This window comes from Sminthopsis crassicaudata, chromosome 1 (assembly GCF_048593235.1).
Source record: "Sminthopsis crassicaudata isolate SCR6 chromosome 1, ASM4859323v1, whole genome shotgun sequence".
Classification (NCBI taxonomy): Eukaryota; Metazoa; Chordata; class Mammalia; order Dasyuromorphia; family Dasyuridae; genus Sminthopsis; species Sminthopsis crassicaudata.
Window position 1 is genome coordinate 747,571,826 of NC_133617.1, and position 26,214 is coordinate 747,598,039.

At 37.3% G+C, this 26,214-nt stretch overlaps 1 protein-coding gene across 3 annotated transcripts in view; it reads right to left on the minus strand.

The window, feature by feature from the left end:
- CACNA2D3 (calcium voltage-gated channel auxiliary subunit alpha2delta 3) overlaps nt 1-26,214 on the minus strand; it is a 1,031,774-nt gene that overhangs the window by 611,749 nt on the left and 393,811 nt on the right. For all 3 annotated transcript variants that reach the window (XM_074284452.1, XM_074284451.1, XM_074284453.1), the window contains exon 5: nt 18,342-18,501. In XM_074284452.1, the coding sequence (XP_074140553.1) occupies nt 18,342-18,501 (160 nt within the window). The remainder of the gene's footprint in view (nt 1-18,341; nt 18,502-26,214) is intronic.

Sequence of the window (26,214 nt, forward strand, 5' to 3'; positions counted from 1 at the left end):
TTGGAGGAAAAGAAAAGCCTTTGACCAGATTTTAACAGTACAATAACAGAATGCCAAGTTTAATCCCATTGTTTTACAAATAAATAAAAAAAGCCATGACCCAGAGAGGCAAAGTCATTTGCCCAAGGTTGATAGCAAAGATGCGGCTATAGCTCAGGTCAGGGGCATCTTGTCTTGCCTCTCTAAATCAAGATGCATACATACAGTGGTGGCCAAGAGCTGACTCCAGATTGGTCCAGTTCCTGAAAATAGAGGCAAAGCCTTAATTATCTCTGGCTTTCTAAAGTTTTGAAGAAAAGCAATGAGCCATCTCTTCCAAAACGGACTTGTACAGTGGGCAATCAACTACGCTTTGTGAAAGCAAAGATGACCAGAATCATAAGAACTTTATTTATTATGAGCTTTAACTTAAAGGCTTCCAGTAAAGGAAGCTCACTTCCCCTGAGGGATTTTACCATTGCAGAGCTCCACTTGTCCAGGAATGTTTTCCTGTCATTTGAACTTAGGTCTCTTTGTAACACTGGCTTATTATTCTCAGTTCTGTCTTCTAAGGCCCAAATATAACAAGTCATAGAATCACAGAACTTCACTGCTGGAAGGATCCTCAGAGTTCAGCTGGTCTTACCCAAATCTGGCCTTGAATTCCCTCTACATTAGTCCATACAAGTAATAATCCAAGTTCTGCTTAAAGAAGAGTCAATGAGGGAGGAATAGGCCTCCCCTTCAAGCTTGTCCATTTCTCTTTGGAATCATTCTAATTGTTAGTAAATACTTGTTGAATCGAATTGAATTATGCATTGTGAATAATTATCCATTGATTAATCTGTTTTGTAAATTTGGTTTAAGTATGTTGATCATGCTTAAAGCAAGACATAATTTCTAATGTGTTTGTGCCAGGTTGAAATGAGAACATTCTGATCTCTGAAAGAAATATTGACTCTCCCTTCTCTCTCACCCCAACATCCAATCATTTGCCAAGTCCTATTGGTCTACTGCTAAAATACTTGTCAAATTTGTTCTCTCCTCTCTCCTTACTCCCAGCATTCTAGTTCAGGCTCCCATCTAGCTTTTTGCCTAGATAATTATAATTTCCTCTGAAATGGTCTTCCTGCATCCAATCTCCTCTCTTTCCAATTCATCTTTAAAGAATTCCCTGAATAATCTCCCTGAAGCATAGGTGTGCTTGCTCAAATGCCTTTTGCTCAAATGCCTTCAGAAAGTCCCACATTTTTCATGAAAATTTCCCAGATGTCCCCAGTTAACAATGTTCTTTAGTCCCTCAGATTTCCAGGGAGCATTTACTTTACATTTTTTCAGTGCTCCTGTCACATTCTAGCTTGCATCAACCATATTTACAGAAATGTAATATACCACCCACCATATTGTTAACTTCCCTAGGGGAGACATTGCATTGATGATCATCTCTATTGTCTAGCTGAAAAACTGACACCATGAGGAATATCCCATTGAATATTTTTAAAGTACTTAATACTTCAAAGCAATCTCTATCATGAAGAGCTAAAGAGACTAGAGACATTTACATAAAATTAAGCTAGTTTCTAATTCCAACAATTGACAACAAAAATGTTTTGGCCAAAGTATGGGCCACTTGTTGATGATGGCCATGTTCACTTTAGAGAACCAATGAAACTTGGTGAAGAGAATGGAATCAGGATTCAAAATGAACATGGGTTCAAATCCTTTCTATTCTATATTACAAATTATGAGAGCTATATCTAAAATGGCAAAAAGGTTTCTTGCACTGGGAGTTTGCATCCTGACTAAATCACATGTTCTTTTCATATTGATGAATGCATATTTAAATAAATCTTAAGGCTGGACAAACTTGCCAACATGCCATATAATGCATTATTCTTCAAAAGGGGAACAGTAACTAATCAAAATGGGTGGTTTATCACTATAATTTGAATCATAGCACAACAAGTGAGCTAATTTCTCAAAGAACAAACAAATAGAACACAAGATATGAGACTGATCATAGAGTCATCCATTCAGGGCACAGACACTGAATGCATAGTTCGGGGGGGAAATCCTTTGGGATCTACCACATATTTTGTTTGATCAGACAGGCCAATGGTGGAAACAATTTCTGACCTCACATTCTCATTCTGAGATACCGCATTTCTCAACAACACATTTCTAGAATTATCTAGTGTTTTCTAAAGTGATAAGTTATATTTGTTCTCATGACTTTTAAATTTCTAATTCTCTTGGAATAATTTTTAATGGTCCAGCAAGAAAAAATTGCTACCACATCACATTTATTCAGTCTATAAAACTGTTCTTCCATTAATAAATCTCTAATCAATGTAAACAGAATTGATCAAATCACTGGGCAGAAAAAATCCAGCCAATCCTTGATTACCTTTAAATATTGAAAGGCAGGGTTCTTATTGTTCATGGAAAGACATAATCTCCAGCCAAATTTTAAACAATAGTTATAATCCATTCTTTCCCCAACAATCTAAAAATCCAATAGCCAACAATCAAATACAAATGTGAGCAATCAAGGAAATAACCTAAAGGTCATCAGCCAGGAAAAAAAACTATTTGGTATTCACAGATGTGAGTCATCTATAGTTTCTTAAACTGTGGGTCACAATCCATATGGGTCTTCAAAACTGAACATGAGGGTCATGGAAAATTTAGTGACAATAAAAAGTATGAAATATTTATCTAAGATTTAATTTTTTTAGATAAAAATAAACAATCACATCCATGCCAACATGCAAATTTGTTTTCATCTTTAGTAAATTATCCATACATCAAATTTTTTATTAAAATAATTTCCTTTTTATCAGAAAATGTTTGATTTGCATACCTAAATAATATATATAACATAGATTTCTCAGGTGTAGCAAATAGAATAGGGTTAAAAAATCCTGATCTACAGAATGGATAATCAGTCCCAGAATGATTGAGATTTGATCAGTTTCAGAAATGCCAACCAGAAGCCTAAAGGGAACCATGTTTGCTCATTCACAAAAAGACGATGAGGCATTCTTTTAAATCATTTGTAACATCTGTGAAAAATATCTATGGGGGAAAAAGAATCCTTTTCAATCTCATCCAACAAATATCACCTAATATAGGCAAAAGATTATAAAGAGTTCTGGAATGCTTACACAAAATTAAAATAGTCTCTTCCCTCAAGAAGCTGATGTTCTTCTGAAATGATATAACATGTATGATCATATGAGTTAGTGGTTAAATAACTGGAAAAATTAACCTAAAGAAAAGAAAATTGGGAAGGTTGGAACAAAGGAAAGCAATGGAAATGAAATGTATTTGAAAAAAAATCATATATAAAAGGGGTAGTTTTTTCAATTTTTGCCCAGCCAGAATATTTAGGAACATAGTGTGGCAATTGCAAAGAACAAACAATTTTTAAAATCAATTTAACAATAAGCACAATCTCAAAGTAAAATGAATTGTGTTAGGAGATAGAAGACTCTTTGCAGAATTGTAAGATTCTGAGAGAAGGCTGGAGAGTCCTTTCTCCAGTATGTTGTAGTGAGGATTTTATTTTTTTTAATGTCCTTTGAAGTCCCTTCTAACTGAGAACTTTGATAATTCTGCTAGGAGAAATAAAAAGTATAAATAAGGGGTCAGGTTTTGAGAAATGACTGTGTAAAGAATAAGTAAAGAGGCAAAGAAAAAGAAGAAAAGAAGTAAACAAAAAAGTCATAAAATATTTTAAAGAAAAAATACATACAACCTATTTGTAAAACAGAAATCACTAATAACAAAGATCATAAAAGTCCTCTCATCATTTGGGATCTTAGTGTATTAGGATTAATAAAGTACTTTTCCTTATTAAATGTCCAAGCATACAGATGTTTTTTGAATTTTGTTTTTTTTTTTTTATCCCATGGAATTTACCAGAGAATAGAAATAGGAGTAATGAATTGAAGCAAAGAAGCAATTTTAGATTCAATGTCAGGAATATTGACATAAGGAGAGCTGTTCTGAGGTGAAATGAATTACTTCGTGTGGGAGTTGGTTCCCTCCCCAAACCTCTTATAAGCAAATTGGATGACAACTTGTGGGATGTGTGTGTCAGTGAGAGGGTTTTTAGTTGGAAATTAAGGGGTCTCTAATATCCCTTCCAATTCTGAGATCTTCTTTTTTATTATCAAGTTTTCCAGCCCAGTAGCCAACCTAAGCAACAACCAGCTGAGCAGTAACTGGGGGCTTTTCATAGCACTTTTTTTTTTCCAGTTGCAAAAGATCTGTACTAGAACTAGCTTGTATAGGACATGATCGTGACTCTATTCCATTTCTGAAGTCCATGTAGTCCCTTCACATCGAATGAGAAAGGCAGAAAAAGCACATAACTGGTAAAAAAGAGCAATGACTCTGAAATAAAATCACCAGGGTTCAGATATCACCTTTGATACTTTCTTAGAGATTTTGTACAAGTCCTATCATATCACTGAGCTTCAGTTTTCTCCTGTGCAATATGGGGGAGTTGGGCAGATGGCTTCTGAGAGCTCTTCCAATTCTCAATCTCTTCTCCAATGATCTTGTAAACAAAGAGCTAAGATGAGAACCTTTCTTCAATTTGCTAAGCTCAGAATCTTGAAGTAAACCTGACCTCTTAAGCAGCCAGCCAGGTTTGTTTACTATTGGCAAACAGGGTATCCTGATTTCAAAAGGGGTGGGGACAAAGGGAATCTTTAAGTGGCTCTTTAAAAGGTTTGCAAGGCTTCTGGAACTTCAAATAGTCCTGAGAAAACAACATCTTAATGATTTCAGTGTAAACGAATCAGAAACATATGGCTTAAATTTCCCTTAAAATACACACACATAATTAAGGGGGAAAAGTGCTTGGCAAAAATGAATTTGGGGTTTTATCAAACCCAACATTCGAGAAATCAGTTTGACAAATCCAAAGCACAGTTGAGACTTGTCCATCTCTGCCTCTACCATGTGGGTTTTCCTTTTAAACACCCCCATGGCCCTATCTCTTGCATCAGGGGCTTTGCACTTAAGTCTCAGGGTTTCTGCAGCTTGTATGATATTAATAGACAGACTACACAAATTCAGGAGAGTTGTTCAGAATGCCTCCTTTTCTCTTGAACCATTTTACATTTTTAAGGACTAGGAGCTTTCCAAGAATGGTCTAACCATTCCCTCCAGAGTCCAAAGGTGTCTTCTGGGAATTGATGAGGAAATACATTTAAAGTACATTTACTGAGCACCTTCATTGAACCAAAAATCATGTTATGTATGGAATCAACAAAGACAAAAATGAGAAAGTCCCTACCTTCAAGGATCTTGCTTCTATATCCACATAGAAAATAAATGCAAAGGAAAGTAAATGTAAGGCATATACAAACTTCTTATATGCTCTCCCAATATCAATATAATGCCATAGGAACTGGCAGAGAGGTTCAGTATTTGGGCAGGGGACTTTCTGTGATATATATTCAGAAAGACGTGGGTAAGAATCACATGGAATGGCCAGACATGGATGATGGGCTTCAATCTACATCACTGAAGGGAAGTTTCTTATATTTCTGCTGTGTCAGATTTGCTTTTAATTAGGATCAACACCACACACACACACACACACACACACACACACACACACATGCATACACACAAACATACACACAAACACACACACACACACACACACACACACACACACACACACACACACACACATATGGGAACTTGGTATCCTAGTTGTAAGAGCTGAATTTTACCTGATTTTTCCTAGAATCAGGATCTCACAGCCATCTCTTCCCTAAGTTATTACATGAAGGGATTGTTCCTACTTTTCTGCTTTCTTGTTTATTGTCCTCTTCCATTAGAATATAAGCTTTTATAGGGCAGGAACTGTCTTGCTTTGCTTGTATTTTTATCCCCAATGCCTAGCACAATGGCAGATGATGATCATGATATAATGACTAGCCTACAAATTGACTTGGCACCCAACAGGCCCAGATATTCCAGGCTACAAAGTACAGATTATACGCCTAATAAATTGTTGCTAATAATGTAAAGAAATAAAAGAATGGAAAGATAACTTCTTTCCTTGAAGAGCTTAATTGGTTTATGGTTACAAAAAGATGGGCAGGGAGCAAGCATTTGCTAATTCCAGGAGATGTGCTAAGCATTTTATGAATATTATCTCACTTGATCCTTACAACAATCCTATGAGACAGGTATTATTATGATCTCTACTTTAATTTGAGGAAACTAAGGCAGAAAGTTGAAGTGACTTGCCCAACCTCATGCATATTTGAGAATTTCACTCTTCCTGGCTGCCAAATATAAACAAAGGAAGTGAAAATTAGAAATAAGTTAATATAACACAAGCCAAGGTCAGAGAAAACTGTTCCATCCAACAATCCACTAAAGAGAAAGCTCTGCACTTGAATAAAAAATATTTAAGAATATGAGAGATGGCTCTGAGAAATTCACTGAATTTGAGAGTTGGAAAGGCCCTCAGCAGCCATCTGATAACAAACGTAAAATGACTGAGTTCCAGAAAAAAAGGGAACCCAGCACTCCTAAATATTATCAGTTTCCCTTTGGGACAGTTCTTTTTATTAAGAAGCTTTGCTTTGTTTTGTCTTATTTTCCTGATAGTAAACTTAAATCGGTCTTTATGACACTCCCATCTGTTGTTCTTGGCTTCCCTTCCTGGAGTAGAACAAAGCTAATCCCTCTTCTAGGAAACTAGGTGGCCAATAGATAATGTGTTGGCTTTGGCATTAGAAAGACGTGAGTTCAAAATCTGGCCTCAAGACTTTACTCCCTGTGTGATCTTAAGGCTGTGTGCCTCAATTTTCTCATTTGTAAAATGAGATAGATAGAAAATGGCAAACCACTCCAGTATCTTTGCCAAGAAAACGCCAAATAGGGTCACTAAGAAGTAGACACGATTAAAATGACTGATCAGCAAACAACAAAACCCCTTTTTATATCACAAAGCTTAAGATACTTGAAAATCACTTTGGGGTCCTCTCTTGAATCTGCTTTTCTTCACACTGAACATGCCCAGTTCCTTAAAAAGATCTTCACATGATTATCACTCAAAGCTCTTCCCTATTCTAGTTGTCTTTCTCTCAACATTATCCAATTTCTTTTTACCTTGAAGTCAAAAAGTAAATCATGTTCCATATAATTTTGATGTGTTTTATGATCCAAAATCTTGTGAAACTGAAAATTCCTTCATGATATGTGCAGGGCTCTGTTGTTCACCAAGATATTTGTTTTGATATTTGATGGAGCTGGTGTGGGAACCAGAATGTCCAATGCTCCAATAACTCCTGTAACAATGATATTGCAAGGTGACTGGACAACACATTAGCCTCTGGACAACACATTTATCCTCTACGTGTGTCTAAATTGCCTCCCTGGATCTCAAACTCAGATAGGCTGTGACCCACTCAGGTGGAGGAACCTACAATCCTATGAGTTATCTACAATGACAAAATTACCCATGCTTCTCGTATTCGTGTATGTCAATGACAAAACAGCACCTTGATTAAAACCAGTGAAGACAGCCCTCTCATTAACTCCCCTGGAAATTAATTTTGAATGTTTTTACATAGGAGTCAGGGTGGAAAATAAAGCAAAGGAAAATAGACCAGATGTCTTTTGAATTTAAACTGAATCACCGAATTATGACAGTCACTTCCATGTGCCCAGGGAGATGGACTGACATATGCTCTATATTAAGAATATTCTCTTATGCTTTGACAGAAGGGCAGGGAAGAAAAAAATCCACTGGGGAAGGGAGTAATTGGGCACACACATATAGGAAACAGAACAGGGAAGCAGGAAATGAATTCTAATCCATGTTTATGAGGATAGGGATAAGATCTGTGTTCTCATTGAAAGAAGAAAACTAGAAAAGTATACTTACTATCAATGTAAGCTGATACCTTGCCTACAACTTTGGTCTTGGAGAAATGTTTAGAGCACTGAGAAGTTAAATGACTTACCCAGAGCCATATAATCATTGGGAATAAGAAGTACTTGAATCCAAGTCACCCTGGCTTTTAGTCCAGTTCCCTACCCACTCTTCCATTCTGATATCTCTTAATCTGGTTTAGCAGTCCAGAAATGAGTAGAGGAATCAGAATTAGCTTCAATACAACTTCTGCCCACTGGTACTAATGCTAGTTTGGTCTTCTAAGGACAAGAAGCAGGGTAAATCTAATATGTTTGATCTCCCTAACTCTGTCACTGTTGCTGTTTGATTTTCTCTCTCTGTGTGTGGGGGGGTGTTTGTGGGTTTCTGTCTCTCTCTTTCTCACACACCTTCAAATATTAAAAGGCAGAAATCATGCCCTCATCTCAAACTCCAATCTCTTTCACATGCCAAATATCTCTAGTTCGTTCCCCTGATCTTAATATTTCATGGATCTAAGTCCCATCATCACCTAATCCCTAAGGTCCCTTCAAGCTCAAAATCCTTGGTCCTGTGGAATTGGGCCACAGCATAATAGGCTGAGTACTGATCCACAAGTTAGGAAGAAATAGATTCAAATCCTACCCCCTGGCTCATACTGTCAATGCAATTCATCTAACCTCTAGACAACATTGTCAAACTACATGTTATAATAAAATTGCTTATCTGCATAGATAGAGGAAGTCTATCCCCCAATTCCCAAGCTTCCCCAAATCCATGGATCTAAAAGGATGAAAAAAAAGAGGAAGAGGAGAAATTAATAAAAAGATGTGGCAATATTTCCCTTCTTTTGGACATCTTTCAGCTTGTCAGTACCCATCCTAAAACGTGGAGACCAATAAACAGAACACCTTCAAAGTGTTCTGTTCAAAGTTTCAATATGGCAGGGGGCCAATGAGCAAATCAATGTACATTTTTCCTCCAAAGATACTGATCCTTCTTGTCCATTCCCAGACCTTCCCATAAAACTTTCAGAGGGATTCCACGCCAAACAATGAAAGCTTCCCTCAAAATTCTTTGATATCGGATACATTCCAGAAAAGCTTTCTCACTTCTTTTCTGTTTCTCATCCTTCCTTTCTGAATGGCCAACCCCCTTTCAAAAGCACCCTTCCCTTTCCTATGTGCCATCTTTTATTGCCCTTTCTGCTTCATGAGTCATCAGTGACCTGTTTTGGGAGCTCATACACTTCCCATGTGTCTTCCAGGACCCTTTAAAGCACCTGCAATCTTAATTCTTCAGAGGCTGATGTTAATATCCTATGAATCAGAGCCATTCAGAGGGGATTGCTGCTTCTCTGACCTAGCAGGACCTTCATTATTTCTGTAGGCTACCAAGTCAAGAACCTAGATAAGGCTCTGTTGCTTAATACTTATTCAGCCTGATTTTTAACATATACTTATTGATTATTCTCAATAAATATGTCATTATCACTATTGCAATTTAAGAGTAACAAACTCAAAATCTGGTAGCGCTCTGGGCTAATTCACTTGCTAGCAATAAGCAGAGGATCTCTGCTCTCTCTATGACTGGATCTAAATCCCTAGATAATGTCAGCTCTTAGAATTACTAATCTCATGCTGAGAAAAAATGCACGCTGCTGTAAAAAAAGTGATTTCCAAAATTCTTTCTGTTTTCTGTTACCTCAAAAACATCCTCATATTTTCATCAAGGATACTGTTGAAATGTGTGTAGATCATTCTCATAAAGATTTTATAGGGATAAGGAAGGAGGCACATAGCCCTGGCTGAGTGCTAAGAAAGATATATTACACAAACTCTTTATCCATAGAAAAGCATTTTAAGTATCGTAGGTATAAATGCTTTTGTTGGAAGTGTGAATCATCACATCCAATTCTGCTTCCAAGGGCTGGGTTGTGTTGTTTTTCCACCCTTCTCCCAAGGCAGAACTGTGAAGATTCCACAAAAGAAAATGCATCCTTGTGTAAATATCCTTCCAAATAATGCTATGAGAACTCTCCCTTATTATTGCCTCTCCTTCCTCCTCAAATTTGGTTGTAATTAGCTTGTAATTCTCACCTGTGTGCACACTATATTTCCCTCATCCCCCTTACTGGAATGAATGTAAGTTCTCTAAAAGCAAAAATCATGTTTCCATTTTTTGTCTTTGTATCCAGAGTCTAGCAAATAGTAGGTGCTTAATAAATGCTACGACGATTAAGATGGAGTTTCCTCTTCCACTATAGGACAAAACTACTGGCTCCTGAATGTGAATAAACAGCATGAAATAAACAAGGAAGGACAGAGGGAAAATGGATCTGTAGGGAGTGTCTGGAGGCTGAAATAAAAGCATCCAACCACAAGAAGCTTATGTCCTTCAGGAGTCACTGGAAAAACACTAGCTGAGCTCTTTTCTCAGGAGAATATTTTATTTTTATTTCTCAGACATCAAGAGTATTGGAGAAAGTTTTGTGAGGCAAGTGATCTTTTAAGAGATGCCTTTGAGGATATTTCACAGCCTGGAACAAAACAACAAAAGGGGATGCGTGACCATGGGAAGGGAGTGGCTGCTCAAAATATGTTGGAATGGCCAGCTGCCTGACTTCTTCTCATGGCATTAAGAGTGGTGGCCATCACCGCTGCTTTGAGATTATACACAAGTGGATATGAGGCAGACTGGAGATATATCCATTCATTTCAGGGAAATGAGCCTTTGTGAAGTACTTCATGTGCCAGGAACTTGGAGTGCAGTGACAAAAATGACAATAGTGCTAACCCTTTAGAAGTCTATATTTTATTGATTTTGGGATTATGTGTGGGACAATAAAGTTGGATTCCTCTACCCTGTGGCCTTCTAGTATCAAAGATCTAGAATGGGTATCATGTGTAACTTTATTCTATAAGGGAAACCAAGCCTAAAAATTCTACTTGTCTTTCCTTTAGGAGGCTTGTCCTTTCCTATGTAATGTCACAGTATCAGTCAATCAATCAGCAAACATTTATTAACCATTTACCATGTGCCAAAAATTCATTAAGCATTGACTTTAGGGACATGCAAAAGAGCAAAAACATGGTGGCTGCCCTCAAGAAGTATACAAATGTAAACAACTTGGTAATATTAAGTTCTCATTTAATAGGCAACAGGCTCTGTGCCAAGCACTCAAGATATAAATACAAGACTCGGATCATAAATTCTACAAATGTTGCACAGTTTCATTGGGTCTCCCTTTGACCACATTGAGAGATGAGTTTTTCACTATGAGCTCTGATGGTACTTGGATCCAAGTTCGTCTAAATTACTGACCTTGACACAGAAGGACTGTGGCTCCTAACAAGATGGACTTTTTTTTCCTGAGTCTGTATTGACACTGTTGAAGTCTTCGGTAACTATGATGTAGCCAGACCCAAGTTATAGAGCTAACTATGGAATTCAACCTCCCAGAAAAGACGGGCTTTGAGTAACTCTTCTTGGAATCAAAGATCCTCAGAGCTGGAGAGAACATTGATCTCTTTATTTTTCACTTGACGTTCAAAGAGGAACTTGCCCAAAGAGGCTGAATTTGAGGTTCAAATCCAAACAGATCTTCTCCATACCATAGAGTTCAAGCAGACAACAGTCAATCCCATTTGACATAGAGGAGTTTAAGTTACCAAGAACCAGGCAAGTTTTTCCTATGTGGGAGGCAAATAACCAGCATGGATTCAACAAAGCCAGTGTCCTAGGTCCCTACATATATTTAAGGAATCAGCAGGACAGTTCTAAATGGAAGAGAATTTGATATTTTTTTTCTGCAGCTACAAAAAGGAAATGATTGTTTGGGGTATAGTTTGAACTAAGCAAAATGGAAACAGCCATTTTCATGAAGTTCCCCCCCCCCCCTAAGCAATCACTCATTTCCTGTCCAAACAGTATTGGACAGCCCAGTTGACCTTTGTTGATTGTTCAGAAAGGCCTTAGTGGACACACAGCCGCTCTGTGTGGGGGATATAGGAAGACCCCCAAAGGGACATTTAATAGGAAATTTGATAATACTTTGGAGACTTTTTTGAATCAAATGCTAATTTCTAGGGAAGGTGAAATTGAATCTGATCCCGTGCTGAACTGGCCATGTTGATTTTGCTTTGGAATCACAGTACCCTTGCTTTCTAAGATGTGGGAGATCAATGATGGAGAAAGCTTAAAAACTAAAAAAAAATTAAGGAAAGCTACAGAAAGACTTGGAACATTCAAAACACAGTACAATTAAAACTCACTAAAATCTTTAATTGCTCATGCAACTTGTAAGCAACTGTGGTTTTTAAAAAGCCTTTCTTAATTATTTTATATCTTGAAATATGCTCCATAGAGTCTTGTTAAATTTGAATCTTCCTTTGGGAATCTATATCCCCTGAACTGAAGACAGGAACAACTGCCAATTTCATGGCAACATCTCTGCCTCATCTAACTTACAAGATGGTTCTAATAGTTGGATAATTGCCACTAGTTGAAGGGACACAACCTGATGATGTGATACCAGGCATCTGAAACTATCTTCCTTTGATTATGTCCACTCAGAACAAAAGGGTCTGGTTTATCATAAGACACCTGGCTCAGGCCTGATGCTCTACAGACATTGATGAAGAAATCCTTCTGGGAATCAGGAATACCTGAGTTCACATCATGGCTCAGACACTTGAAGACTGAGATCCAGAGAATAAAGGAAACTTCCCTATGATGAGATTCAATCTGGGAACAGAAGGCAATTTCTCTGCATTCTCCCTATTTCCCCTTGTACAGCACCTTTCCCCCGCTCTAATAAATGTCTTTGCCAATACAAATCCTGTGTTGAAACATAGTGCTGACTCCTATGCTGGTTTGAAGTGGAAGACAGATTATTTTTGTGTTCCTTGGCCACAGAAGGTACAAGTAGGAATAATGGGGAGAAACTAGAGAAACAGTCATATGGAAAGAACTGTCCTAAAGTCGAATGTGTGGGCCCAGGAGATTGTGGGGTTGCCTCTCAGCATAGATTTTCAAGGGAACAAAGTACAGTTATTTATTGGAGCTGGCTTTTGGTACAGAAAAAATTCTTGTCACCATAAGAGTTTCATTAGAAGACTTTCAGGACTTTTCCAAAGTTCACATTAGTGAATATACAAAAACTTAAAACTATTTATCTTAAAATGAACTGCTAATCTCCCTAAGCCTTAGTTTCTTCACCTGTAAAAATGAAAATTAAAAAGAAGGGTCATTGTAGGGGCCAAAATCCTATGAATCATAATTCTGATTATTCTAGAGATAGAATCTGGGCATTGGAGGTTTTTTTGCAAACATAGTGAATGCTCTATTCCGGGAATAAATCCCTTTCAAATCCTCTCAGTCATTCCTCACTGTGTGGTTGGCTTATTCTAGCCAGTAACAATAGTATTTACATATAACTCATTTATACACTGTTTTTCTACCAACAATTTTATAGAATAGTTTTACATGTCCATTTTTCCCCTCTTATAATATTTCATTTTTTAAAATACATGTTACGGGAGTTTCATTTCTGTAAGAATTTGTTTTCCAAAATCTCCCCCCTTCTCTGTCTTATCTCCCTCCTCCCTGCGGAAAACAATTTGAGATAGGTTAAAGATGCACAATCCTTTTAAACATATGTCCATATTCATCGTGTTAATGAATGTGTAAGAAAAATCAGACCTAAAGGAAAATAAACAAGAAATAAAACAAACAAACAAAAACGGTGAAAATACTATGTCTCAGTCTTCAGTCACTCTCCATAGTTATTTCTCGGGGCAGCTAGTTGGTGCAGTGAACAGAGCATCAGCCTTGAAGTCAGGAGGACCTGAGTTCAAATCTGGTCTCAGACCTAGCTGTGTGACCCTGGGCAGGTCACTTAATCCCAAATGTCTTGGAAAGAAAGAAAGAAAGAAAGAAAGAAAGAAAGAAAGAAAGAAAGAAAGAAAGAAAGAAAGGAAGGAAGGAAGGAAGGAAGAAAGAAAGAAAGAAAGAAAGAAAGAAAGAAAGAAAGAAAGAAAGAAAGAAAGAAAGAAAGAAAGAAAGAAAGAAAGAAAGAAAGAAAGAAAGAAAGAAAGAAAGAAAGAAAGAAAGAAAGAAAGAAAGAAAGAAAGAAAGAAAGAAAGAAAGAAAGAAAGAAAGAAAGAAAGAAAGAAAGAAAGAAAGAAAGAAAGAAAGAAAGAAAGAAAGAAAGAAAGAAAGAAAGAAAGAAAGAAAGAAAGAAAGAAAGAAAGAAAGAAAGAAAGAAAGAAAGAAAGAAAGAAAGAAAGAAAGAAAAGAGAGAGGGAGGGAGGGACGGAGGGAGGGATGGAGGGAGGGAGGGAGGGAGGGAGGGAAGGAGGAATAAAGAAAGCAAGCTAGTTGTTTCTCTGGATGTGGATGACATATTTCATGCCATGTAGGATTGCATGGAATCACTAAATTATTGAGAAGGAGATAGTTTCTGTTGATATTCAGATATGTCTTAATGTAACTGTGTAGAAAGTTCTTCTGATTTAGCTTATATCACTCAGCATCGTCATGTTAAGTCTTTCCAGGTTTTTTAATCAGCCTACTCATCATTTCTTATACACAAGTATAGCAATTACATTCATATGACATAACTTATTCAGCCATTCTCCAACTGATGGACCCTGCACTCACTTTTCAGTTTCTTGCCACTACAAAAGAGGATGCACAAACATTTTTACACATGTGGATCCTTTTCCTTCTTTTATGCTCTCTTAAAAACATCCCCATTTGTGAATCCAGAAACTGAGGTCCAGAAATAGTAAGGCAACTTGCCATGACCCATGAGTAGAAGGTGACATATGCAATTTTAATTACATATAACTCATACTCAGGATTCTTAATACTAGACAAATCAAATTAAAAATCACGTATTTATTTAACACTATAGGGATGGAGAAGACTGATAGATTGCAACTACATACCCTAATAACAATTCAACATGGAGAAGTCAGTGAATGTGACTCAGTTCCTCCCAATGCCCTCTGTCACCCTGGAGGACTAGCTGCTAATACCTCTGTCCTCCCCAACCCATGTAGAGATGTCAGAGGAGATCTGGCAGCAGTAGCTCTTACCCTGTTTATCCTGCATCTTCCACTGTACCCATCAGTTTAAAAAAGTTCCAGCAACTCTATATCTTTCTTTTTCTCTCTTCTCTCTGTTCTCTCTCTCTCTCTCTCTGTCTCTCTCTCTCTCTCTGTCTCTCTCTCTGTCTCTCTCTCTCTCTGTCTCTGTCTGTCTCTCTCCTCTGTCTCTGTCTCTGTCTCTCCTCTCTCTCTCTCTCTCTCTCTGTCTCTCTCTACTCTCTCTCTGTCTCTCTCTCTCTCTCTCTTCTCTGTCTCTCTTTGTCTCTCTTCTCTCTGTCTCTCTTTCTCTCTCTCTCTCTCTCTCTTCTCTCTCTCTCTCTCTCTCTCTCTCTCTCTCTCTCTCTCTCTCTCTCTCTCTCTTTTTCTCTCTCTCTTTTTTTTCTCAGTCACCACCAGTATTTTGCCCTTATATTGGGTGATTTCAACATCCATGTTTATATCCATCAAGCTTCCTAAAACTGCAATTTCTCAGTTTCCTTGAATGCTATGACCCACTACTTCACCTAGCTCAATCATGTATAGGGATGATCATGTCTGGATCTCACTATACCAAAAGTGTCTAGTTTCTTAACCCAAAGCTTTTCTATTACTGCATTTCTCATTATACCTCAGTCCTTCCAAACAAATGTATTCTCCCTCATTTTAACTTCCACCTCTCAGGAATTTCTTGGGCCACTGCCCTTGCTGTGATTTCACTTTCCTCCCTCTCCACTATCCATGCTAGATTTGACAATTCAATTCATCAATGTTCTGTCCTCTGCAATCTCTCAGGCCCTGTCATACCTCTTCTCACGCCTTGTGCAACTTGGGCTTAGATTACTTTAGCCATCTACAACCATCAGCCAATTAATGCACTGCTGAATGTAGCTAGAGAGGGTTACACAGCTATTTTGACTAAATATATTAGAAATTCGTGCTATATAACACTACTTAGCCTCTTATAATAACAAGCAGGTCTTTTTTCCTTTCCATTGATTCCCTATCTCATTTCCCAAAGAATATATGGAAAACTTCTTCTCTCATCAAACTTTTAACACCTTTCCTCCCCTCCCCTCTCAAATAAGGATCTTGATTCTCTTTACTGAAAAAACTGAGGCCATCTGCTGTGAGATCCTGCTGCTCCCCTTTTTGTCACAAAACACTGGCATTCTCCACCATTCTCTCTCCTTCCAGGCCTTGTAATGTGGCAGCCTTTCTCCTTGCTCAGATCAACCCTTCTGTATGGACAATTGGGCAAATCTTTCACCCTTCTCTAATCTTCAATCATTTCCTCTCTATTTATTGCTTCTTTATTACCTACAAGGTACATTTTCATCCCATATGAAACCTTCAATAGACACTATCAGGTCGTCTGAATAGATGCAGTTATTTCTTCTCCTATTCTCAGGCAAACACCTCGAAAAATCTGATAACATTCACTGCTTCCATTTTCTCTCCTCTCACTTGCTCACTCTCAACCTTCTGCAATTTGCTTCAGACTTCATCACTCAAATTACTAATGATCACTTACTGGATGGTCTTTTCATAGTCTTCTTCTTCCTTGAGCTCTCTTTGATGCTTCTGATAATGATGACCATTTTTTCCTGTGAACTCTCTCCTCCCTGGATTTCATGCTATTCTTCTTCCCTTGTTCTTCTCCTACAAGTCCACTCATTCCTTCTCATTTTCTTTTGAAACAGTTTCAAGTTTTGCTTATTCTATTTCTCCAGCATCTCTCATGTCCACCCCTTTCTTGTTACTCACAATGCTAGAATGCTCTTCATAACTCCTCAACCAAATTATTGCAGTGGCCTCTCTTACTTGATCTCCCTGCCTCATTTTTCCTAATTCCATCCATCCTCCATAGTTACACAAATGATTTTAATTACTTACATGACTGCTTCACTTCTGTACTCAATAAATGACAGTGAGTTTCTATTCACTCTAAAATGAAATACAGACTTCTCAGACAGCTTGGTCCCAATTTCTCCTTCCAGCCTCAGTGAATATTACTTTCTCTTCCACATTTGGAATTCTTATTCCTTAATTTCCTTATCCCATTTCCAAGCATTTCCACTGTCAAAACCCAATACTCCATATTCACTTCTGGTTTAGGAATCCCTATTTTCTTCAAGATTCAGTCCTAATGTTCTTCTCCTCATCAATCTTGTAGTCGATTACTTCATATTATTCTGTATATGTTTATATGTGTAGTTATTTGGTCGACATTCAAAAGCCAATTGGTTCAGACAATAAGCAGTTATTAAATTCCTACTATATATATATATATATATATATATATATATATATATATATATATAGAGAGAGAGAGAGAGAGAGAGAGAGAGAGAGAGAGAGAGAGAGAGAGAGAGAGAGAGAGAGAGAGAGAGAGAGAGAGTTTGCTAAGCATTAGGAATACAAAAAGAGGCAAAATGGTCTCTGCTCTCAGGAACACACAGTCTAAATAAAGTTGTATCCTTAGTGCCTAGAACACCCTGGCACAGAATAGGGACTTAACACATATAATTTGAATAATAGAAATAGTGATACAAAAATCAAAATGAAAAGTAATCCCTGCCCTCAGAGAATTTATTCTTATATCATGCTTCTTTCTAGCACTCTGCTCCATATTGCTGTGTGCTGGACATCTAAAGGAAAAAGAGGATTCAACATATCACGTTTCCATTTCCCTGACATTTAGGCCAATAAATCAAGTGCTGGTATTTCATAAGCATGGCAAAAAGTTCTAAAACTTAGCAGACATACTGGAGACAACCATTGTTAATAAACATTAGAAGCAGAAACTAAATATAGAGCTTTCTGATCCCCTCTGTCCCACAATAGGTGTGTTATGCAATACTCCCCTCCAGACATTTCATTTAAAAACAGACAAGTAGATAGATGGATCTATGAAAGATTTCTAAATGATAGATAGATAGAAACACAGATAAATAGATAGATAGATAGAGAGACAGACAGATAGATGGATATATGAAAGATTTCTAGATGATAGATAGATAGAAACACAGATAAATAGATAGATAGACAGACAGACAGACAGATAGATGGATATATGAAAGATTTCTAGATGATAGATAGAAACATAGATAGATAGATAGATAGATAGATAGATAGAATAAATACAGTTTGAAAGGCAAAGAATGGGGCAGAAATCCTTAGCAGGAAGAAAAGTTTACTCTAGGTCTGTCCATAGGTCTTGCCTAGATCTGTATCTAACTTGTCAGCATAAGTTTCTTCTGGTATCAGCCCATAAGAAAGTGACCTGAGTTCTCCCAGCTCAAGTCCCTTAGTTCAAATAGTCCAAATAGCGAGTGGCTACAAACCAAACTTACCCTTGTTGTACATGTTGGTTGGAACTTGAACATCACTCAGACTAATGTTGACAGGCAAATTGTTAAAATGGTCATTTGGAACCAAGATGAACTCCTTCCCAGCTCCAAATATTTTCTCCTCATCTTGTTCATTAATCAGGACTGCATTGAAATATTCATACTGAAAAAAAGAAATCAATGGAGTTCATTGTTACATGTGCATACCTGATTTGGGTATTCAATGAGCTTTCCAATAATTTTTCATTCTTTGCCATCCACATGTGAGTCTGTCTAAAAGGGGAAAAAAAGGTTTATTTATTTCACCTGAAAGATTAAAAAAAAAGAGCCTACCGAGCTACAGAAGGTAAAGCAAAGGGATTAAGCCTTCACTGGTAGAGAAGGAAATCTATAAATGCAGACCACCAACTTCTCTGCAACTTGGCCCAAAAAAAAAGTTGATTGAAAAAGTTATCCTTTACAGTATCCTCACTCTTTTCCTGAGTTCAAATCTTTCTTCAGATGCTACTTAGTTTTATGACCCTAGGCAAGTCATTTAACTCATTTACCTTAGTTTCCTCCTCTAAAACAAGCTGGAAAATAAATGGCAAGCCATTCCAGTATTTTACAAGAAATGACTGAACAGCATGGTGCTCTAAATATAGCTATCTATATTTAATATTATGTTCATAAAACCTAGCCGATTTTTATAATGTGTAAATGATCTCCTAGTACAACATGTTTGCAGTTTGGCTTCTACTTCTTGTAACCTGGTTATAACTGCTTTTTCCAAAGTCACCAGTGATTTCTAAACAACTAAGCCTAGTGATCCGTTCCCAATACTCATTCTGCTTGACCTCTCTGCTCTGGAGAATACCCTCTCCTCTAGAATTTTGTGACATTGCTTTATCCTAATCTTCTTTTGATCTGTCTGACCTCTTGTTTTCATATTCATCTTTAGGATTATTATTATACATCCATATTCTGATGCCTTCATATAGCTATATCCCATAATTTGGGTATACTTCTCTTCTTTCATTTGATTTCTCAGAGATTTCAAGGAGTCTTCCCATTTGTCTCCCAAGGAGTTTTCCATTATCTCAATGCAGATGGCCCTCTGTTAGGTTCTTACTAAGTGCTAATTAGATAATGAGATATTAGGTTCTTACTAAGTGTAGAATAATTCAGGGAAACAAGATGAGGGGCCCAGGTCCAGGGTCCCAGGCAAAAAAGACTTGGGGCATGATGGCAGCTGATGTTACACCCAAAGAGCCTTTAGAAGGTCAGGACTCTGATTTGATCAACCAGCAGAAAAGCAATCATATGGCAGAAAGGGATTACCTGATAAGTCAGCCAAAAGCAATCAGATTGCAAAAATGGATTACACTTGGGGGGAATACAGGCCTTTTAAACCAACAGGGCTGTGTCCAGTGCAAACAATTCCAATGTAATTGCCAGATGATGAGAAGAGATTTAGAAAGTGGTAAATAGAAGGTAATTAGATAGGTTAACTGCCTGGGAGAGAGGGTTTGCTTGTATTTCTTCAGATGGAGAAGGAATCAGATGGGTGCTGACGAGTCGTATTTGCCTTGTCCATCGGAGAGAGACAGAAAAAGAGAAAAACCTCAAAACAAAGGAGAAAATCTAAGAAACATCTGACACTGAAAGAGCATGGCTAATAAGAAGACTGTTAAAGAACTTTAAAACCAGCAGGAATCATTGGACTTCCTAACACAAGGTGAGACTAATGGACAATGGACTTATGGACATTTATAAATTCTCAATTTATGATTATTTGATCATGTTATTTGTTCCATACTTCTAGTGTGTACTATGTTACTATGTGTTTGTGTAATCTATGTAATTATGTGTAATGCCTCCCATATTGATGGATTTATGTTTCAAGGTCATGACCACTCTATGTTCTAAATCAAAAGAAAGGGGGAGATGTTAGGTTCTTACTAAGTGCTAATGAGATATTAGGTTCTTACTAAATGCTAAGTTGGTACTTGACAATTCTCTGGGAGTTTTTACTTGTGAATTCCTGGGGAAGAGCTTGCATGCTTAGGAGGAGCAAGTTCATTGGTTGAAGTAATTTTTCCCAGAAGCCCCTGCATTATCCCACGCCCATTCTCTGGGAGGATAAAAAAGGGAAGTCACTACTCTGGACCAGAGTTGACAGCAACTGTCTGGAGACAACGGCTCTCTATAGGAAGAAGAATCTGTCCGAGAGATTTGAGTTGACACAGCAGATCTCCTCCCAGAGAGCAATCGGCAGCTTCTGGAGACAACAGCACATTACAAATTGTCAACAAGTACCATAAGGGAAAGTTGAAAAGAACTTTGAAAAGAGAGTTCAAGAAGTCCTTCTGATCGAGGCACAGCCCGTGGACGGTGTGAGGCCAGTAGCGGCCCTGGCGCGCCGGGACCAGGTCTTCTCAGAGTCGGGTTGCTCAGGAATGCAGCCCAAAGCGGGTGGTAAACTCCATCTAAGGCTAAATACTGGCCCAAGACCAATAGTCAACAAGTACTGACTTAGCACTTAGTAAGAACCTAATATCTCATTTTCTCATTAGCACTTAGTAAGAACCTAACAGCCCTCAAAACTGCCCATCTCATCTTTCAAAGCTCAAACTCCACACCTATAATTGAAACCTTTAAACCTTCAGCTACTTATCCCATAGACATTTCAAAGTCATTATTTCCAACATGGTAATTGTTATTCCCCCCTCCCAATTCTCTCCCTTTTCTAAACTCTCTCTTTTTCTTTCAATGTCTGACATTCTATAAGTTATAAACATTTACACCTAGCATATATCCACAACTCTTCATTCACCCCACACTCATATCAAATTGGTTACCAGACTTTTGGAATTCTAATACCTCTACATTTTTATATAATGAGATTCACTCAACATTCAAATGACCAGCATGCCAATAATGGCCTTTAATTCGCTTGCTTGGACTATCACACTAGTCTCTTAATTGGCCACTTTACCATAATTATGTGCTATAGTGCTGAGTCAGATACAATTGGACTCAACTTCAGACTCTTACTAGCTGTGTACTCTGGGATCACTTTACCTCACCAGGCCTCTGTTTCCATTTATTTAAAATAAGGAATTTGGACTAAATCTCTAAGATTCCTTTTAGCTATGAGTTTATGATGCTATAATCTCATGATCTCTCTCTAATTCATCTTCTAAATAGCTTCCAAATTGATCTTATTTGATCACAGATTCAACTAAGTTGCTCTCCATAAGACCTTTATTAGTTCCTTATTATTGCTGGAATGCAGTACATTTTTTATTTTCTGTTTGTAAGATGCTTCATAAGGTAATTCCATTCTAGCTTTCCAGACTGATCCCATTGAAGATACTATAACTCAATAGAGAATAGAAGAATTCAATTATCAAGGCTAAAGTTTGACAAATTAAGTTTTGAGGCTGGCACTCTATTTTTAAAAATAGGGTTTGTTAGCACATCAAAATAATGTAGTTCATATATTTATTTTCTTCCATTTTGAATCACAAATGACTTTCACTAGAAAAAAAATAGAAGCAGAAAAATTCAGAAGTAGAGGTTCCTTCTATGGGCAAATCTCATTATTAAATCCAATTATAGACATTCTTTTAAGATCATGATACTTGTCTTTTATGATCCATGTGCCCTTTATTATTCCCTTTCAGCAACACCTACTTGCTACAGACCTTTCTACCATTTCTTAAAGTCTCTATTTGCTTGATGCAGAGTGTGGTGAGAAAAGAACCCAAGGTTAGGAGCTGTCCAGCATTTAATGTTTTAGAGGAAGCTGGAAGGTGGAATCAGACACACCTTGTCATAGGATTCTAGAGGTAGATCTGGAAGGAATATTAGCCATCATCCAATCCAGAGATGTCAAACTAACATAGAAATGGATCCCTACAGGCAGACTTAGAAAATCACAAATTAGCATTATCCACTTTTTATTGTATTTTAATTTATTTTGTCAAATATGTCCTTGTTGCATTTAAATCTCATCTGGCTCCACTTAGGCAAGCAGGAGCTTGACATCTCAGATGTAATCTACCCTCCTTCATTTTATAGATTAATTAATGGAGATCAGTAGATGTCAAATGTCATGTCCCAGGTCACACAGGTAATGCATGGTAGAACAGGGATTTGATGTAGTTTTCAGTCTCCAGATACATGTTTTATTCTCTTCCACCATGATGCTTCCCTGGAATATATACCTGCCCATGAAAAATTGTGTTTAGTTGATATCTTTTAGGCAATCAAGCCTTCTCTATCTCCCCACACTCACCTAGGTAACAATCAACTTCAGGCAATAATAAGATACCCAGGATAAAATGAATATATATACATATGCAAATGCATAAAATGTGAGTAAATCTTTATCACAGTCCTCTACGCAAAAAGGCACTGAAATAACAGGCGTGTAGGCATGGATGATTAGCCTTCATCAATCCACAGATGCATGATCACATGGGCCAGTTATCTGAGAGGCACTTCAGGTTCCCCACCCCCCCAGAAAGTTTCCTAGTATACAGAACATTGAGATGATGCATGCTATGTATTATGCTAAGTGACATCTTAATCTTCTCAGGACCAAAGCACTTCCCAGAAAGTTAACAATGCTAAGAGAAGCAAAGCCTTCCAGGCTATTGTTCCCCATAACCAGATATCTAATTTATTGAAAAATGAATTGTATGCTGGTTCTCAATGGAATGATGTGATAATTTCTTTTTTTTTCCTTTTCCCCGAACTCTTTTTTTTGTGTTGAGATTTCTTATGGGGCCTTTGATTTCCCAAGTAATTAAATTATCCACAAAGCTCAGAATGCCAATGAAGTCAGGAAGAAACCAGAGATGGTTGATTTCCCAAAGGAAACGTATCAGTTACCCATGATCAATGTACTTCCCTTTTCATCTCCCAGCGGATACGTATAGCCCATTGTTCCTTTGTAGGTCTGACACATGACATCACAGTGGCTTAGCAATGAAGAAAAGAGGGATTTTGTGAGCTGTACAATAAAGAGCTATCATTTTATCTCACCATTGAGGTCCATGGTCAGTCTGTAAGGAACTTCCATTCAGTTTCATTTTCCCAGGATTTCTAAGATGCCACTCACTGGATTGAATGATATTCAATAGTCTATAGAGGAGAAGCATTTTGTGGGGAAGTAAGTTATGGGAGAACTCTTGCAGTTTCATCCACCTAGGTAGGTCTCGGGGTCTTAATCACCTTGGGAAAGGGCCGGGCCCTAACTCACATTGATTCTGACTTCATGAACAATGCTTAGGGAAGAAGGACCACAATTGGGAGCCAGTAAAAACAATCACCAAGCCTTCCTATGGTTGGAATCTTGCCTTCTAACTAAGAGTCCTAGCATCCATTCCTCTAAGACAGCAATCCATCTTTCTTAAATTGCTTTTGCCCCATCATTCACTTGTTTTAAAATCTTCAATCATTTTCATTGCCTATAGGAAGAATCCAAATATGCTTTGGCTGGTAGTCGATGATATCTACATGCTGATATAAGTTACATTTTAACCTCATTCCTCACTGTTTTCCATTAACAAAACTCTGCTACCCCATGAATATAGCATAGATATTTTTAGCTTTACAACTTCCTTAACATTCCATAGAAATTCCCCTTCCCTTTCCTTTTGGCTTCCAATAGTCTACTAATCCTTCAAAAGCTAGCTGGAGCCCCATTTCCTGCTGCATGTTCCTCCTTATCACTCCAACCCTTAGTGACTTCTCTCTTTTCTATTCTCCTTATGGCATTAGCTGTCTGGATCACTCAGAACATTGAAACATTAATTTCTAAATTCTTTCATTTTGGTGGTGAGAAATCAGTGGCCCAAATAAGTTCAGGACCAATATATAGTCTATATATATATATATATATATATGTATAAAGTCAATATATAGTCGGTGGCAAAATCAGAAAGACAAATCATGTCTATTCAGGAGGTTACCTCCTTTTGGCATATTTTTTAAAACTCAGTGCTCACAGCTGGTGTTTCTCCATCAACTAGTATAACAAAAAATATTTATTAAAAGAAATTATTTCCCAAGACATCCAATGGTTTTGCCTATACTTTCCTTCTTCCCTATCTCAACTCTTTGCTGAATCAATTCAATTCTATATCTGAATTGCTTTCAGCCTTGTCTTGTTATCAATCATGTCTTGCCAAACCTCAACATTGGATCCATCCCACCAGGAAACCCATTTGCTCTCATTCAAATTGAACTGAACAGAGTTGGAGCAAACCAAACTGTGCTGATGAGGTCAGTTACAAATTTATGATACATGATCTCAACTAGTCTTTCACCAAAAGCATTTTTTATGTCTCTCTGATTAGGACATTTTCACACACTCACCACAGAGGCTTTTACACACATCTTTCTATCTACTCAAGTCCGCCATAGTACCACTAATTCAAATCTTTCAGATAAACATTTTCCCTTATGCCTCAATTAAAGAAATTATTATTTCTTGCACACAATAATTAATTATTGAACTGGAACAAAATTTTCACCCTTTTTTAGCCCAAAAACTGTGAGAAATCCTGGGCAAAGACTTATCCACGATAAGAACTAATCAAAGACAGTAAAGACATTCTAAATTTAGGTGAATGGGTAGATTCCTTCTCATTATGTTTACTCAGATCTAGGAAAACAGGGATGCTCCTTTTTTGTCAGAAATTGATAAGTCCTTTTGACCAAGATCTGGGTGATCCAAGACCGTCATGAGAATGAGCCTGTATCTTTTTATAATATTTATTTCCCCATTAATTGTTAGAGTTGTTTTCCATCCTCAGGAAAACTCATTTTTCCACTGGCACATAGCTTGTGAGCCTCACCATAAGGAACTTCAGCATTTGAGAAAGCCACTGACCTCTTTTATTAATAAAATGTTAGCATTGTTAATTGATTACTTATCCAGAAATAATGCCTCTTAAACTTCGTAAACATCACATCAACAAAAATGAATGAAGTCATTCACCAAAAATAACCTCTTCTCATCTGTTCCTAATTGCACTTATCACTCAGACATCTTTCCTTTCTTTAAACCTTATTTCACATGAAGAGAAAGGTCTTCAATTTGCTAGTGCAACCCTTGGTCCCAATTCCTCCCATATTTTCCAGCAGAATTTTCTCCTATATAATTTCTATTCTCTTTCATCTTCAATATCTTCCTATTTACTCGCTGCCTACAGAAACACTTTTGTTTTCTTTATGCCTAAAAGGTCCTTCCTTTGATCCTAGAATCCCCACTAACAACTATGCAATGTATTTCCAATACTTCATGCCTAAATTCCTTGAGAAAGTCATGTATATTAGGTGTTTCTCATTCTCTTCTAAACCCTCGATAATTTGGCTTCCAATCTCATCATTCCTCCAAAATGAATGAACAAAATTAAATTTGAAGAGGGGAGGGACCAAGGGAATCAAGAAAGGTTTCCAGTAAGGATAGTAATGAGTTTAAACCATGAATGAAGCCAAATATTGTAAGAAATGGAGATAAGGTATATTCTAGGTGTATGAGGAGGCCTGCGGAAAGGCAAGGAGAGAGAAGATGAAATGCTGATTTCACAAAGAATCACAGAGGCCCATTTAGTCAAAATGCAGAATGAATGGGGATGGCAGGTTAATGTTAAATATGACTGAAGAGATAAGAGGTACCCAAATTTTAAAGAATTTTAAATACTGAGTACAAGTTGTACTTTAACCCATAGGTAATAGGGAATCAATGAAGCTTTATGAGAAGAAAAATGCAATATGGGTTGGAGAGAGCAGAAACTTTGGAAAAGTGCACTTGAAACAAAGATACTTAAACAGGGTGCTCACTCAGTATGATTGATAATATAATGGTTCTCTTGTTATC